General features: G+C 53.6%; 1 protein-coding gene across 2 annotated transcripts; it reads left to right on the top strand.

Annotated features, from left to right (window-relative positions):
• The first annotated feature begins 6,445 nt into the window (after positions 1 to 6,445).
• On the top strand, positions 6,446 to 11,439 carry LOC121082669 (integrin binding sialoprotein). 2 transcript variants are annotated; one of them, XM_040582338.1, is made up of 7 exons: positions 6,446 to 6,515; positions 7,609 to 7,673; positions 7,754 to 7,804; positions 7,915 to 7,986; positions 8,176 to 8,232; positions 10,258 to 10,359; positions 10,678 to 11,439. In XM_040582338.1, exons 2-7 carry the CDS (start codon positions 7,620 to 7,622, stop codon positions 11,248 to 11,250), a joined length of 909 nt encoding a protein of 302 aa, XP_040438272.1. In that variant the 5' UTR covers positions 6,446 to 6,515; positions 7,609 to 7,619; the 3' UTR covers positions 11,251 to 11,439. The 2 variants fall into 2 exon arrangements, with proteins under 2 accessions (XP_040438272.1, XP_040438273.1); XM_040582339.1 differs by lacking the exon at positions 10,258 to 10,359.
• The last annotated feature ends 1,998 nt before the right edge of the window (positions 11,440 to 13,437 follow it).

The raw sequence follows: 13,437 nt of genomic DNA, 5'->3' as shown, positions 1-13,437 counted from the left end.
TGCTGGCTGGCTGCTCCCCAAAGGCTGGGGAGCCGGTGCCAGAGCTGGCTGCTGCCCACTGGTCCGGCCAGGATGGCTTCCCACAGGACCATCCCTCCCAGGCATCACCAGGGAGGGGTGGAGAGGGGACAAAGACTCAGCCCTTCGCTGGGGAGCCTCCCTGCCTGGCCGCAGGGAGGGAACCGCTCGCGTTGGCCTGATGCAGGGATATGCCCAGCACCTGACAGCACGTCTGCAAGTACAGGCAGGTTTTTGGGGACATGCATGGCACAGGGCTGTCCCTGTCAAATGTCGTTCATCCATGTGTGAACGGGGCCGCCCTGCTTCTCATCTGGAGGGGCTCGGTGGTGGGCAGTGCTCCACAGGGTCAGGTATTGGATGGCCAGAGATAGCGTGGCCAAATGATGCTCGCTTTGAAGGGTTTTAAGGCATTTTTAGCAGCAACCCATGTGTTTGGCTTTTGTGGCATGTGCCTGTGCATGGTGAGCATCCAAGGGGGGTGCTCCCAGTCTCTGCTGTTGGGCAGGCAGGAAAAGCAGCTGGGAAGATCAACCACAGGCTCTGCTGTTGCTGGAGCTGTTCCTGCATCCAGTTTTGGACTGATTGCATGACGAAGTTATAAGGGTCAGCTTGCCCCGTGGATTAGGCAAGGATAAAAAATGACCACATCAATGTATGCATTTTTCTTACCCACCCACATGGCATTTTTTGCGCATTGGGGGTGGCCCCTAGAGCAGAACGCAGTGATATACCTAGGAATCAGCGCTGGGGTTTAGAGCAGATAGTTTTGGTTGCATTTGGGTTTGTGAAAACACAAGTTTGCATCATCTTAAAAGAAAGATTTCATGTTTATTTTTTTGTCCTTTCTAAGAAGAGAAACATCTATTTTTAATAAGTAGCTGGTATGGCCGAGGTGGTGGGAGCCAGAAGTGCTGAGCCTGACTGTGGCAGCTGGACTTGAGGTGGCTGCATTTATTCAACCCCCTTGTTTTCCTGGCTTTGATGGGAGAAAGAGAGAGACCCTTGTGACCCGCAGAGCATCTCTCCATCCAGCAGCAGTTTTTTTGGCAGCACAGCCAAGTGCCCTGGGCTTCCCATGGCAGGCTGAGCACCATGGCTGGCCGCAGGGCTTCTCCTTGGCCCCTTTTTGTCTTTAGTAAAATGGGAATATCTGTGGAAGAAACAATTCAATGGGATTGTCTCTTCTGTGCCCCCTGTGATGGATTTCTGTGATGGGAACTGCTCCTCGCCAAGTGCATGGTGAGGCTGGGAGAGTTTGATTGCATTTCTGTGCGCTTTTCAATGGGGAGGAAAAAACCCTCTGACGGAATCGGTGCTGCCGTCAGCCTGAACAAAAGAAATGTCTCCGCCGTGGGAAAGCAGCCTCTGACCTCAGTGAAATCCTGAAATATTAGGAACCTTACAAATGCTCTGAGGACATTTTTCTTCCAGCTCCCTTTACTGCCCTGCACCTCAATAGCAAATAATGCCCCCCACCCTCCCCGGGGGTCCTGGGGGTTCTGTGGTTCCCCTGGCACTGCTACAAGGAGTCAGGCACCGCAGGATGGCCTGTTAAGTGCAAGCCTGAGCATCTACCTGTACTGCACCCCTTGAACTGTGAAAACATTAAAGCTGCAATGTGAGCAAGTGGTTTGCAGTTCAGGTTTTTCTGTTTTCACACCCTGAAATAGAGAGCTGCAAAAAGCTGGTGTTTCGATCAGTTGTCTGAAAGTAGGAGCTGAACCCGCAACTGGGGAACGGAGGCAGTACCTGCCCTCTTTTGTCCCACAGACGTGATACTGTTTCACCTGCAGAGCAAAAATTAGGTTCATTATAGCATGAAAACTTTCAAAGCTTTCTTAATTTTGACATTTTGAAAATAAAACGAGTGCCTGAGTGTTAAGGTTCTTGTCGCAACTGCCACATACTTGCCTGTGTATATATGGGCACATATGTAAGCGTTGTGCAACCCCTGTATGTGCACAATAGCAAACAGCCAGCGCAAGCGCAGCGGACCCGCGCTGACACACAGCGTGCTCTGCCTCTGCGGGAAAGGGCAACTTTTAAAGCCCAAACACAGGATTTTGCAGGTTTGAGCAGGGCGCGCAGTGGTGGCGAGGCAGGCAGTCACTGCTGGTGTGGCATGGGCAGCAACACGCCTTCATGCCGTCTAGATGTTTGACTGACCAGGAGCACTGGTTTGGCTTTGGCAGAGAGCTCAGTTCCCGAGCTGGGTGTGCAGGTTGCCAGTGGGTACCTCTGCAATGAGCCTGGGTGCTCTGCCTGCTCTCCTCCTGAAAATGGACTCTTTTTGGGGGGTTTCTGTGTTTTTTTCCTCCTGTTTTTGTCATGTGGCTGTGTTTGAGGGCACTCACACGTGGGTAGAGGCAGCCAGACTGGTGGTGGGATCAGTCCTGGTAACTCATTCTTAGCCGGTGCACTGTTTCTTCCTCCTGGAAAAAAAAAAAAAAAAAAAAAAAAAGGCAAAAAAATAGAGGAAATCTGATGTACAAATAGTGCTCAAACACGAGAGGACCTGGGTGGTGGTGAGTGCTGGGATTTGTGATAACGCTGTGGCCTTGCTTCTGTGGTTTGCTGGGCTTCTGTTCCCCAGAGTTCAGGCTGCCTCAAAGCGCTCGCATTAGAGAGTGACTCATGGCCCATGTTTTGCCCGGTGTGGAAACAGAATTAATTTCCTTTATCTTCTTTCCTGCCTCAGAACAAAAGGAAAATCATAGGAATTGTTTAGTTGCAAAAGGTTAATCTGTAAAGGTTGTGTACTGATAACTGAGGCTCATACATGGTGCTTTTGGGTCTTCTGCCCTCCCACTTTTATTCTAAAACCAGCTGCTTGCGAAAAAATAATAAGCCACTTGCCCAGACGACATTAATTTGCATCTGGGTTTGTGCCATGGAAGGTAAGGGGGATGAGAGAGGATCCCTTATTTTTATGCTGTTCCTGGTGCACCCTCCCCTTGCTCATCACTTTGCTCCCCAGTTCGTGGCCATGGCACACGCTCCTGTCCCTGACAGCACACGGGGAGAGGTGGGAGCCAGGACAAGCTCTGCCTCTTGGTGTGCCCCCTCCCCATTGCAGAGGTGCCCTAGCCACTGTGATGTGTGGTAGGGGTACCCCTTTCCCTAGCTGCAGCAGCACCTTGGCCTCTCCCCATCGTGCTCAAAGTGTCCCTCTGGTTTTGTTTTCTTTACTTATTTTTGGCCCTGAGGTTTCCTTCCAGAATAGCTCTAGGGCGTGGAAATAGGACAGTGCAGCCCCGACCACAGCCTCGGCCCCATGGTGGACCAGGGCAGGACAGGAGCAGGCTGCTCTGCTCATTTACCACCCTGCAAAAATAATAATTACATTTGGACATAGGAGTTATGTCAGCCTGCACCAGACAGGGATGCTCTGACCATGAGGTCTCCATGGTCTTGGGCAGTTACATCAAACCCACGTGCGGTGCCCTTGCCGGGCCATGCTGGGTGCAAGCCCACCTGGTTGCAGTGCAAGGCTGGTGCCGGCAGCTGGTGCAAACCCACCAGTGTTGGGTCACAGGACCGATGGTGGGGCACGGGCGCAGCACCAGCTGCTTGGGGGTTTGTCATGGTCTGCTGTGTGAGGGCAGCAGTGTGCCCACGCAGGGCTTGGGGAGTGGGCTGCCTGCCTAACCCCCGGCTCGCTCGCTAGAGCATGTAAAGAGCAACACGGCAGCATATTTGTACATGTTAAAAAGCTGATGGGAGTGCAGAAGGGAAACCATCGCGTTTGCACCCATGGGCTGCGTGCTGTACGCCTGCCTCGTTGTCTCAGCATGCTCCTGAAAAGTGGGGTTTTGCTGCGGTCACCTATTGGCACATCCCTCAGGGGCAGGTGAGCTGTTCCGTGTTTTGTTTCCAGCTATTTATCTACAAAGGTGAGATTATTTTCATTAAGCTCTTAGATCCTGTGGTCACTTTTAATAACAGATATCAAATGACCTCTCCAGCCCTGCTGCTTTGGAGAGCTGGAGTTCTTGCAAAAGCATTAAGAGACCAATCCTCCAACCCTGAGATGTGATGCTTTTTAAAACTTCTATTTTATTATTATAATTTTAAATGGAAGCATTTTGGATGCGTTGGGCCAACTTCCCTGCTGGCCTCCCTGCGTGGCGCTGTGAGGTTGGTGCTGACAGTGGCCTGCCAAGGCAGCACCCACTCTCTGGCCCAGGAGCTAAACATAGGTGCTGGCTGTGCAAGGCGCGTCGGCACACGTTAATTATCCTGGTGCTTTTTAGGGATCTTCCGTGAAATATGCACTTTTATAGTCAGTTTTCTTTTCTTTTTTTTCTTTTTTTTTTTTTTTTTTAAGCAGCCTGGAGCAGCAGGCTTTTAATTACATTAAAAATCACCTCCACCAGCACTCCGTTCCCCAGCCCTGATGAAATTTAAGCTCAAAGCTGGGCACATGCTCGCTGCTTTCCTGCGCAGGGCAGCTCTGGGGCAGCGGGAAGCAGCTCTGTGCTGTGCCCTCCACATCACCCCCCCCAGCAGGGCAGCCCCTCCAGCCACCCCAGCTCCGTGGGGCCGCTGGGTCCCTCACAGCACTGGTGTCACAGTGCTGCTGTGCTGGCATCTGAAAACCGCTTGGCTGCTTTTTTAAATATTTTTTTTTGCTTTTGCTTTTGCTTTTTTTTTTTGTTTTGTTTTTCCCCCCCCCCTTTGTGTGTGTGTGTGGGTTTTCCTGGCCCAAGGCGCCAGCTGAAAACCACGGCCAGCTTCAGGCCTCCCTTGTAATTAGGGCTCCTCGCCGTGACACACCGCGCTTTGAAGCCCATGGGGCAGGCGCAGCTGTGCCATGCACCCCAGCATTTTGCACGGCAGGCCTGTGGTGGGACTTGCTGCCGGGGCTGCCAGACCCCTGGAAGGCAGCAAGGGACCTTTCCCTCCCCAAAAGCATGTCATGTACATGGTGTTTCATCAGCAGTTAGCAGCTCCCCATGATGTACCTGTTGATGTGGTGATGAGCAAGAAGACAAAATAACAGGAAAAAAAAAAAAAAAAGAAAAAAAAAAAAAAGAAACAAAAAAGCTTTGTCTTTCTGGTCCTAACCTGAGAATTTGTTTAACTGGAAATCCTTTGCTTCCCAATCAAATTCAGACTCAAATTGGGCCCTTATGGATATGGGTAAGGCTTTTGGCAATCACAGTCTTGGGTTTTGAGCAGAAACATACGTGTTCAGGTCTTCCACTGCAAAGTGGGGTTTTCTGCTCTAAATAACCATAGTTTTATCACTGGCTAACCTGAGCATCGTTGACCTGCTTGAAGGCATGTGTTTTCCCAGCCCCGCTGTTCCCTCTCTGATGGCTGTAGGGCTGAACGCACCAGGTGGGATTTGCAATTCTCGGTGCCCTGTGAAAAGCAAAGCTGCGCTGGTGAAGGCACAGTTCCCCTGAGCTGCTGCAGCCCAGGCGTGTGCAGGAGTGCCGAGGGGCTGTCACTGATGAGTGCAAGAAATATCAGGGAAAGAGGGAGCAGAGGCACACTGGGCAGCTGGAATCACGGCAGGAAATGATAAATATAGGGAGAGGAGAAAGGATGTCCCTGCAGAGGCGGTGCAGGGGGGCAGCCGCAGCACCTGCGTGCCCCCATCCCCTGCTGTCAGGTGCAGGGAAGGAGGGGTGGGCTCTGACCACTAGCCGTATCCTACCAACAAGGTCTCCGCTGAGCTTTGGGTAGCCATGGGAATGGTGTTTGGGCATATTTTTTTTTTTCCCCCAGGCAGTTATTCTGCTTTGCTGGGGACATGTGCGGAGCCATCAGATTTCAGCTGGGGAATATCTGGGTTTGGAGACCAGGGTCCAGGCTGGTCCCTGTGTGGGTCTGCGTGGTTCTGGGGGCACGAGGAACAATGCAGACATGCATTTTGTAGCATCACTGTGGCAGAAATGGCTCTCTTAGAGGGCTAATGGGGACTGATGACACCTGTACCTGAGTCCCCTTTGCTTTCCCTGCCCTTCCCAAGGCCAGTTTCACCTCTGCAGGCAGCCTGGAGAGAGACTTGTTTGGATTTAGTCTTTTTTTTTTTGCCTAATGGCTATGCACAAATGACTGTGGAACCAGGCCTTTGAGGTTGGTCTTTTTTGTCCTCTTGAAAAAACAGCGACAGAATTTCCCAAAAAGGGAGGTAGACACCCCTCGAGAACAGATTTCCCAATATTTATTTTAATTTAAATCCAGAGTGTTATTATACCCTTTGGCCTCCTGGCCAGTCCGCTGAGGCCAGACCCTCAATTAAGCGGCACGGTGCAAACCTCCCTGGGTTTGGCAGCGGTGTGGGGCACTATGTTTGTGCACCAAATCTGCCGGTGTTGAAGTTTGGGGGTTTTCTGGCGCATGCTGGTGGGCTGGCGTCACTCTGAGCAGGGCGGTGACTGCCTGGGGCGGGGGCAAAAATAGACCTTATATCCCGGCAGGGCAGCAGCAGGAGGAAATCTGTGCCGGCTGACTCTGTGGGTAGCCATTGGTGCCGTGGTGGGGTAAGCTTACTGCTGCTTTTCCCAGCCGGGTTGTGCATTGCCATCCGCTTTTTGCAGGGAGGTTGGAGGGGCTCAGCTTGCTGGTGGGGCTGGAGGCTGCTTGCAGCCCTTTTCTGGATCTGTGGCTTCATGAAGCACTTGAGGGGATGAGCATCCAGAGCCTCGCAGCATGGCCAGGGAAGCTAGCTTGTGGTCAGCTTGTTTTCTAGGCTGAGCTAAACAAAGGTGAGGAAACATCAAGTGCAGATAAATATAATAACGACTCCCCCCAAACCTCAGCACAGCTGGTGGTGGGTTTAGCTGGAGGACGGGTAGGAAAAAGGAAAGTTAGTGGGCCTGACTGAGCCTAGGGGGATGTCAGGAGCATCCCTCCCTGCAGGGAGGCTGAGGTGCTGCGGGAAGGGTCGGGCGTGCTCCTTGCTGAGGCCAGGATGGAGAAGGGCAGGCCAGGTTTTGATGCTTAGGGGGTGCAGCTTGGACCTGCCCAGAGCCAAACCTTCTCCCTGCATATGCCTAAGGGGGACCCTTGCGTTGGTGCCTTGCCACTGCTATTTTTGTCACTTACAGACTGTAGAAGCCGATTATATTCATCTATTTGCTGATTTATTTATCCTGAATGAGGTTAAACCCTCTGTGGTGTAGTTCCCAGGGGCGTTGCTCCCCGGGCAGAGTCCGAGCAGGTTGCAGGGCTGTGGGAGGGCGGCTGCAGTGGGCAGTGCTCCCACCGGCTGCTCCTGTCGCATTGCCGGCAGGGGTTGGGTTTTGCTACTCACTTGCAGGCAATGGGGAAGCGGGAGTGAGTAGCCCCGCTCAGGGAAAGCAACGAGTCTGCTACTGGATGAAACTCACTCTGCTGGTATTTTGTGGCTCCTTGCAAAACCAAAATGTATTCATGGAAACTGAGGCAGATCTTTCAAAGAAAAAAGAAAGACTTGGGTCTCTGGAGGGGTTGGGTGACCCCAGCGAGAGGTGGCTGGAGGTTGGCCTTTCTGGTTGCCGGATACCCATGTGGACAGATACGTCTGTATGGTTTGGGTAATGACGGTGCTTTCTTGCTGCAAAGCAAACCCTTGCCATGTTTCGCTGTTCCTAGAGAAAGCAGCCATGAGGACTGCCCTGGTCTTCGCCTGCCTGGTGGGGATGGCGTGCGCCTTCTCGGTGAGTGCCGGGCAGCGGGGGGACTCCCCGGCTGTGCTGGGGCTGGTGTGGGGTGCATGCCAACCCAGCCTTTCCCCCAGGTCAAGAGCTGGCTGCGGCGAGCCAAATCAGACGACTCGGAAGAAAATGCGGTAGGGTCTCCCCCTCCCCCGCGTACCCAGCCCCACGCAATGCTGGCCTTGAGGACAAGGACGTTTTGGTACCCAGCCCCCAGACTGAGGTTTCCCCCTTCTCCCTGTAGGTATTCAAGAACAAGCACCGGTATTACCTGTACAGATACGCCTATGTGCATCCCCCGCAGCGATGGTACCAGGTGGGTGCTTCAGAGGCGTTGCTGATGCTTCACTGCCCACCAGATGCAGAGATACTGGCCCAAATGAGATGGGAGCACGGTCTGCTCCCCATCTGCCACTGGCCTGCGGGGCTGGGCTCAGACCGTCACGCTCGTGACACCGATGGAGACCTGCCAGCCCGCCTATGGCTTGGTTTTCCCTCTCCTTAGGGCAGTGACTCATCGGAGGAAGAAGGGGATGGCTCTGAGGACGAGGAGGAAGGGGGGGTGAGTACGGCAAACCAACAGCCTGCAAAACAAATACAAGAATTTAGGAACGTTCTTTGGTTTTGTAGTCTCTGCTCATTAGCATTTGTGGCTGCTGACCGCCCACAGCCTTGCACCCTGGATGCAACTGGATTTTCTACTCTGGGCTTTATTTATTATTTTTGGTGTTGTATACTTTTTCCTTTTTCTTCTTTTTTAAAGAAGATGGGTGGAGGATGCACCAAACAACCCTGAGGCAAACTTTCCAGGTTTCCATTTTCAGTGGCTCAGAACGGAGCAGAACGGGCCAAAGGGCAGAAACAGGGAGGCTCACACGCCAGGCAAACGGCACTGTTAGGGGCTCCTCTTACCTCCCCCTTCCAGGATGCATTGCCCCCATAGTGCTGATAAAATTGCTGTGGAAAACAGGGTTATGTTCTGCACGTGTGTGTGCAGAGGGACACAAACTGGTGCTGTATTGGGAAATGCATGTTTGTACCAGCCAAGCCGTTAACGCTGCTCCGGTCTGCTGGGGCAATGCGAGCTTGGGCACCACTGTGTTTGTGAGAGTCATCCAGCTCCAAATTTAAATTCCAGGGATCACAAAGGTCTCTTGTGCCTCACCAGGCTGCGAATGCTCAAAAATAATCCAGTAGTCTCAAGGCACACAGGTGCTTTCAGACAGGGATACAGCATGCTTGGAAACCTATGTGTCAGGTCTAATCACGTCTCTCTTTTTTTTTCTTTCTTTCTTTTTCTTTTTTTTAATGAACTGAATGCTAATTTCAGGGATCTTTTTTAACAGGGGTATAAGCCTGGGCATCTGGTCTTAAAACCCCCTTTGGAGGCCCACCTGGGGCTGGGGTGCAGCACGGGGTGGCCCCTGTCCCCCAGACCTGGCATCTCCCTGCAATTTGCCCCTTTCTGCCTGTTGCTCTCCCCTACCACTGCAATCACTAGGGATAACTGAGTAGTGGGATGAGACAGCCAAAGGGGGAATTTCGTTCCTGAGGAAGAAATTAAGTGATATGCAGGAATGCAGCTGCTGTTTGGGGGTGCCCCTTTTGTTTCAAGGGCACCAGAGCAGTGGTGGTTCTCAGGCAGGGACGCTGCGTGCCTTCATGGGCAGGGGGTGGTCAGCAAGATAAATCATGATTAAAGGCCCCAAGGTCAGTTGTAGGTATGTAAAGAGCACCATGGTACTGGCTGCTAGATGGGGGGCACTGCTCCCATCGGCACAGCCAGCTGCACCGTGTAATTTGATGGTTTCTGCAGCGGAGAGGAAAAACAGCCTGGGTTTTCTCTGGCATCAGTTGCACCTATATTTTAAGTGTCTGAAGTTGGCCCAAAATGCCAGGGTGACCATCCTTGGTCTTGGTGCATGAGCTGCAGGGATTGCCCAGGGCAGGGACAGTAGCAACCCTCTGTCTCCCTGCCCCAGCTAGGTTCATCTGCTGGTGGCAAGGTGCTTCTCCCAGGCTAGGGACACAGTGAGCTGCCCCACCAGTTCTTCAGTGGTTGCTCCAGGCTCTGCTGGCATTTGGCCTATTCATTGCCTTTTTATAACTGCGTGGGCTGCCACGCACCCTGCTGAGAGACCCGCTGTGCTGCACGGTCTCTGGGGCCAGGCAGTGTTGATGGCTCATTGCTGGTGGGCTTTGGGCTCAGGACTGGCTTTGAGCTGTCACGCTCTCACCAGCTGTCTACACCTGCTGCATGGTGTGTTCGCATGCAGTGCGCCTGTGGCTTGCTTTGTTTCTTGGAAACTGGGAGAGGAAACTTCAAACGCAAATCTTTAGATGCTTTGTAAAGCAAAATGTGTAGCCAGAATGGGAACACCCGACTCCAGCCACCACCACTTAATTGCATGGCTCAGGCTGCCCTGCTGCAGCTTCTCAATTTCAGCCTGGGGCGAGACCCGTGGGAAAGCAGGAGATTTGGAGCAGTGCTCAAATGCCGTCTGGGGATGTTGCGTGCCCCTTTCGTTGCTGGGAGGGTTGCCCTCCACTTCTGCTGCTGACCACCTGCCCTGTCCTGTCCCTGCAGGAGGCATCGCATGCTGGCACCGAGGCAGCTGGCCACCCCACTGGAGCAGCCCCTGGGGGCAGCCAGGGTGGGCTGGGAGGAGACATCACATCCCCCCAGCAGGTGTGGTTTGGGGGGTTGGAGGGGAGCACCCATGGAGGAGGGAGGGCATGTATGCTCACTGCATGGTTGCTTGCACCCATGGCATGCTCTGCGTCCCATTTCTGTTTGAAGTTCTGCTGTGCAAGGTGCCCCCAGCTGGGCAAAGCTCTGGTCATTAGCCCAGTGGGAGGGTGGGAAGGGGCACCCCAAAAAGGCAGCCTTGCCATGCAAGGTGCTGGGGGGATGCTCGGCTGTGCACACACCTTCCCCATGCCACATCACCGAAAAGCTGCCACCCCCTAACACCGAGCTAATGCTGTGTTATTTTCCCCCTGCCAGGGCAAGGGCTGCCAAGGGCCTCTGAAGGGGGGCAAGGACAGTGCTGGTGGTAAGGGGGGTGACTCTGAAAATGAAGACAGTGACGAGAATGAGGAGGAGGAGGAGGAAGAAGAAGAAGCTGAGTACGAGAATGGTGTTAATGGCACAAGCACTAACACCACGGAGGGGGCAGATGGATCTCCTGGCAATGGCACTGCAGTGGTTGAGGAGGGTACTGGTGTGGCTGAGGAGGAGGAGGAGGAGGAAGAAGAAGAAGAGGAGGAAGAGGAGGAAGAAGAGGAAGAAACCGAAGCCACCACCATTGCCAGCACCACTGATGAAGAGAGGCTGTCCCAGGCAACGACCACGGGAGATGGGGGACCCACAGATGCCACCACAGCTGGGGAGCAGTGGGAGTATGATGTGACAGCTGGGGGCCATGGTCGGGGGGACGAAGGCACCACTGACGGCATCTATGGAGAGCAGGATGAGTACACCCGTGGGGACAGCTACCGGGCCTACGAGGACGAGTACGGCTACTACAAGGGGCATGGCTATGATGTGTACGGGCAGGATTACTACTACAGCCAGTGAGCGGCCAGCGGGACAGCCCCTGTGGTGCCCCCCATCTGCCCCATCCCACTCAGGAACATGCATCCAAAGGCTCCCTGCAGCCCCTGCATACCAGAGGAGACACCAGATGGCTTGCAGGGCGCACCAGCTCTGTCCCAGGCTTCTTTTTTGTATCTCACAAAGTGAAATGAAATAAAGCAACCGAACTGAGCTCGCTGGTGATGAAAGGTTTGCTACTGAATGTGCTGGGATCAGCAGGGCAGCATGCTGCTTGGTGGGCTGAGGGGCTACAGGTACTCGTGCTACTCAGGGTTACATTTCTTTATTCCAGCTCAGATGCACACAAAAGGAGGGAGGAACAGAAAAGCTAACTAGGAAAGCCCCTGTAGCGTCCCCTGAAAAATGGAAGGGCATTTTTAGGGTCACTGCTAATTTGACATTAGAGTTGACGTGAATTTGCAATATGCGGGTGGCAATAACTTTACCACATCTTCCACTCCTCAGTAGCATGTTTCCCGTGGCCTGACCACGCACCAGAAAACAGTAATAATTATAGAGGCATTGATTTTTCTTTCCATGCATCGCTAGCTGCAGATGTACACCCTTGTAATGACAGCTTTTCTTCTGCATCCCTGCACCAGGAATATGGGTCCCACTGAGGCTGGGCACCTCAGACATTTTTCAGACACCAATGCTGCAGCCCAAAATGGTCCACATCTCTCCCAGCCACATGGCCTTATTTCCAGGGCAAGGTAGGGCTGTCGCAGTGACAGCAGCGTGCCAACTCACCTTCTGCACCAGAGATGGGAATGCCTGGCTTGCAGTCCTCAGGATCCATGCCCAGAGTCACGTCCCCACGGGAGCATGGCCCTGGGCAATTGGGGGTCAGCACCAGGGATGGGGAAGGACCAAATCCTGCTGAGTTCTGGGAAGGTGCCCCCATTTATGCAAAGTGATGTTCCTCACGCATGGGTTACGGTAGGTACTGTGCTGTCCTCACATTCCTGGAAAGGAAACCCGTGTTCAGCTCCTGATATAGGTCCAACTGCAAAATAAATTTCTATTCTCGCAGCAGGAAGCTTCCGGCCGCTGTACAAAACCACCTCTGTGTGCCAAAGTCGAGCTGCAGCTGATGGGGTGGTAGGGGGTGCTGCCTGCAGGGTGGGCACCCCAGGGCCAAATCCCTCTGGTGGCACTGGCACGTGCTCGTGACCAGCAGGGAGGACACAAGAGCCCCATCATCTGTATCCCCAGGGGGTGCCCAAAGACGTCAGGGAACCAGTACAGACAAAGGGCCCTGGCACTGCCAGGGGCTGGGTCTCGCTCCCACAGGGTGTGCAGCCCAGTCTCACGTGCGTCAGCCCCCCCAGGCACCCGGCCAGGGCTCTGCCTCCCTGAACCAGGGTGCACCAGCTGGCTGCTCTGAGACCCACAGGCAGCATCTGGCTCTGGCACCCTGGGAAGGGGGAAAGGGCAAGTTTCCTCCTGGCTCCGAGATTTGTTCCCACCTGAGACTGGTTCCTGATGGTTTAAGCATTTCTGGTGTTAAGGCATGGTCGTGCCTGCTCCCAGGGTTTGGGTCGGGACGGGGTGGTGGGTGGAATGGGAGCATTTGTCACTGTCACCACAGGGAGTGGCTGAGCCAGGCTGGCCGCAGGAGGGGGACACCCCCCCCGGCCATGTGCATAGGTGACCAGCAATACCACCAAAGCTAGAAGAGGGCAGGAGGAGAGTATGTACGTCATGCACATCCTCGTAGCACCTTCCCGCAGCAAAAGTGGGCTCGAAGGGACCTGTGCAAGCAGTGCATGAAAAAAATCCTTTTTTTTTTCCTCTCTTTTTTTACTACACTTGTATTTTGCACTTGTTCGGTGAGGGCTGAGGTTGAAACCCACAAAGCAAGTGCCAGAAGTTACGGTGTGGCAGCAGCTCTCAGCTTGGCCAGTGCCGCCCTATGGTGGTGGCCACGACCAGGCTGGGCTCAGTGTATTGCCCTTCCCTCTCTGCAGCCCTGCCGACTTTCCCATGTTGGTCACGGTGAGCACGCGTGACCCCCTGCACCCCCTCTTATCAATAACTGGGCTGGATGTGTGCCACCTTAAGATCTGCGCTAATCATCGAGCAATTTCGCCTTCAAAACAGATATTTATAAACCATGCTTTCTGTTTATCCAGCCAGGTGGAACATTTGATAGCTGACTTCCACCAC

The sequence above is a fragment of the Falco naumanni genome, chromosome 1 (assembly GCF_017639655.2).
Source record: "Falco naumanni isolate bFalNau1 chromosome 1, bFalNau1.pat, whole genome shotgun sequence".
Classification (NCBI taxonomy): Eukaryota; Metazoa; Chordata; class Aves; order Falconiformes; family Falconidae; genus Falco; species Falco naumanni.
Note: the sequence above shows the minus strand (reverse complement) of the source record. Positions and strands in the feature narration are given on the sequence as shown.

Coding starts and splice junctions, on each gene's coding strand:
- LOC121082669 (XM_040582338.1), top strand. CDS start 7,620: ATGAGGACTGCCCTGGTCTTCGCCTGCCTGGTGGGGATGGCGTGCGCC. Junction 7,674..7,753: donor GGATGGCGTGCGCCTTCTCG/GTGAGTGCCGGG, acceptor CCTTTCCCCCAG/GTCAAGAGCTGGCTGCGGCG. Junction 7,805..7,914: donor ACGACTCGGAAGAAAATGCG/GTAGGGTCTCCC, acceptor TTCTCCCTGTAG/GTATTCAAGAACAAGCACCG.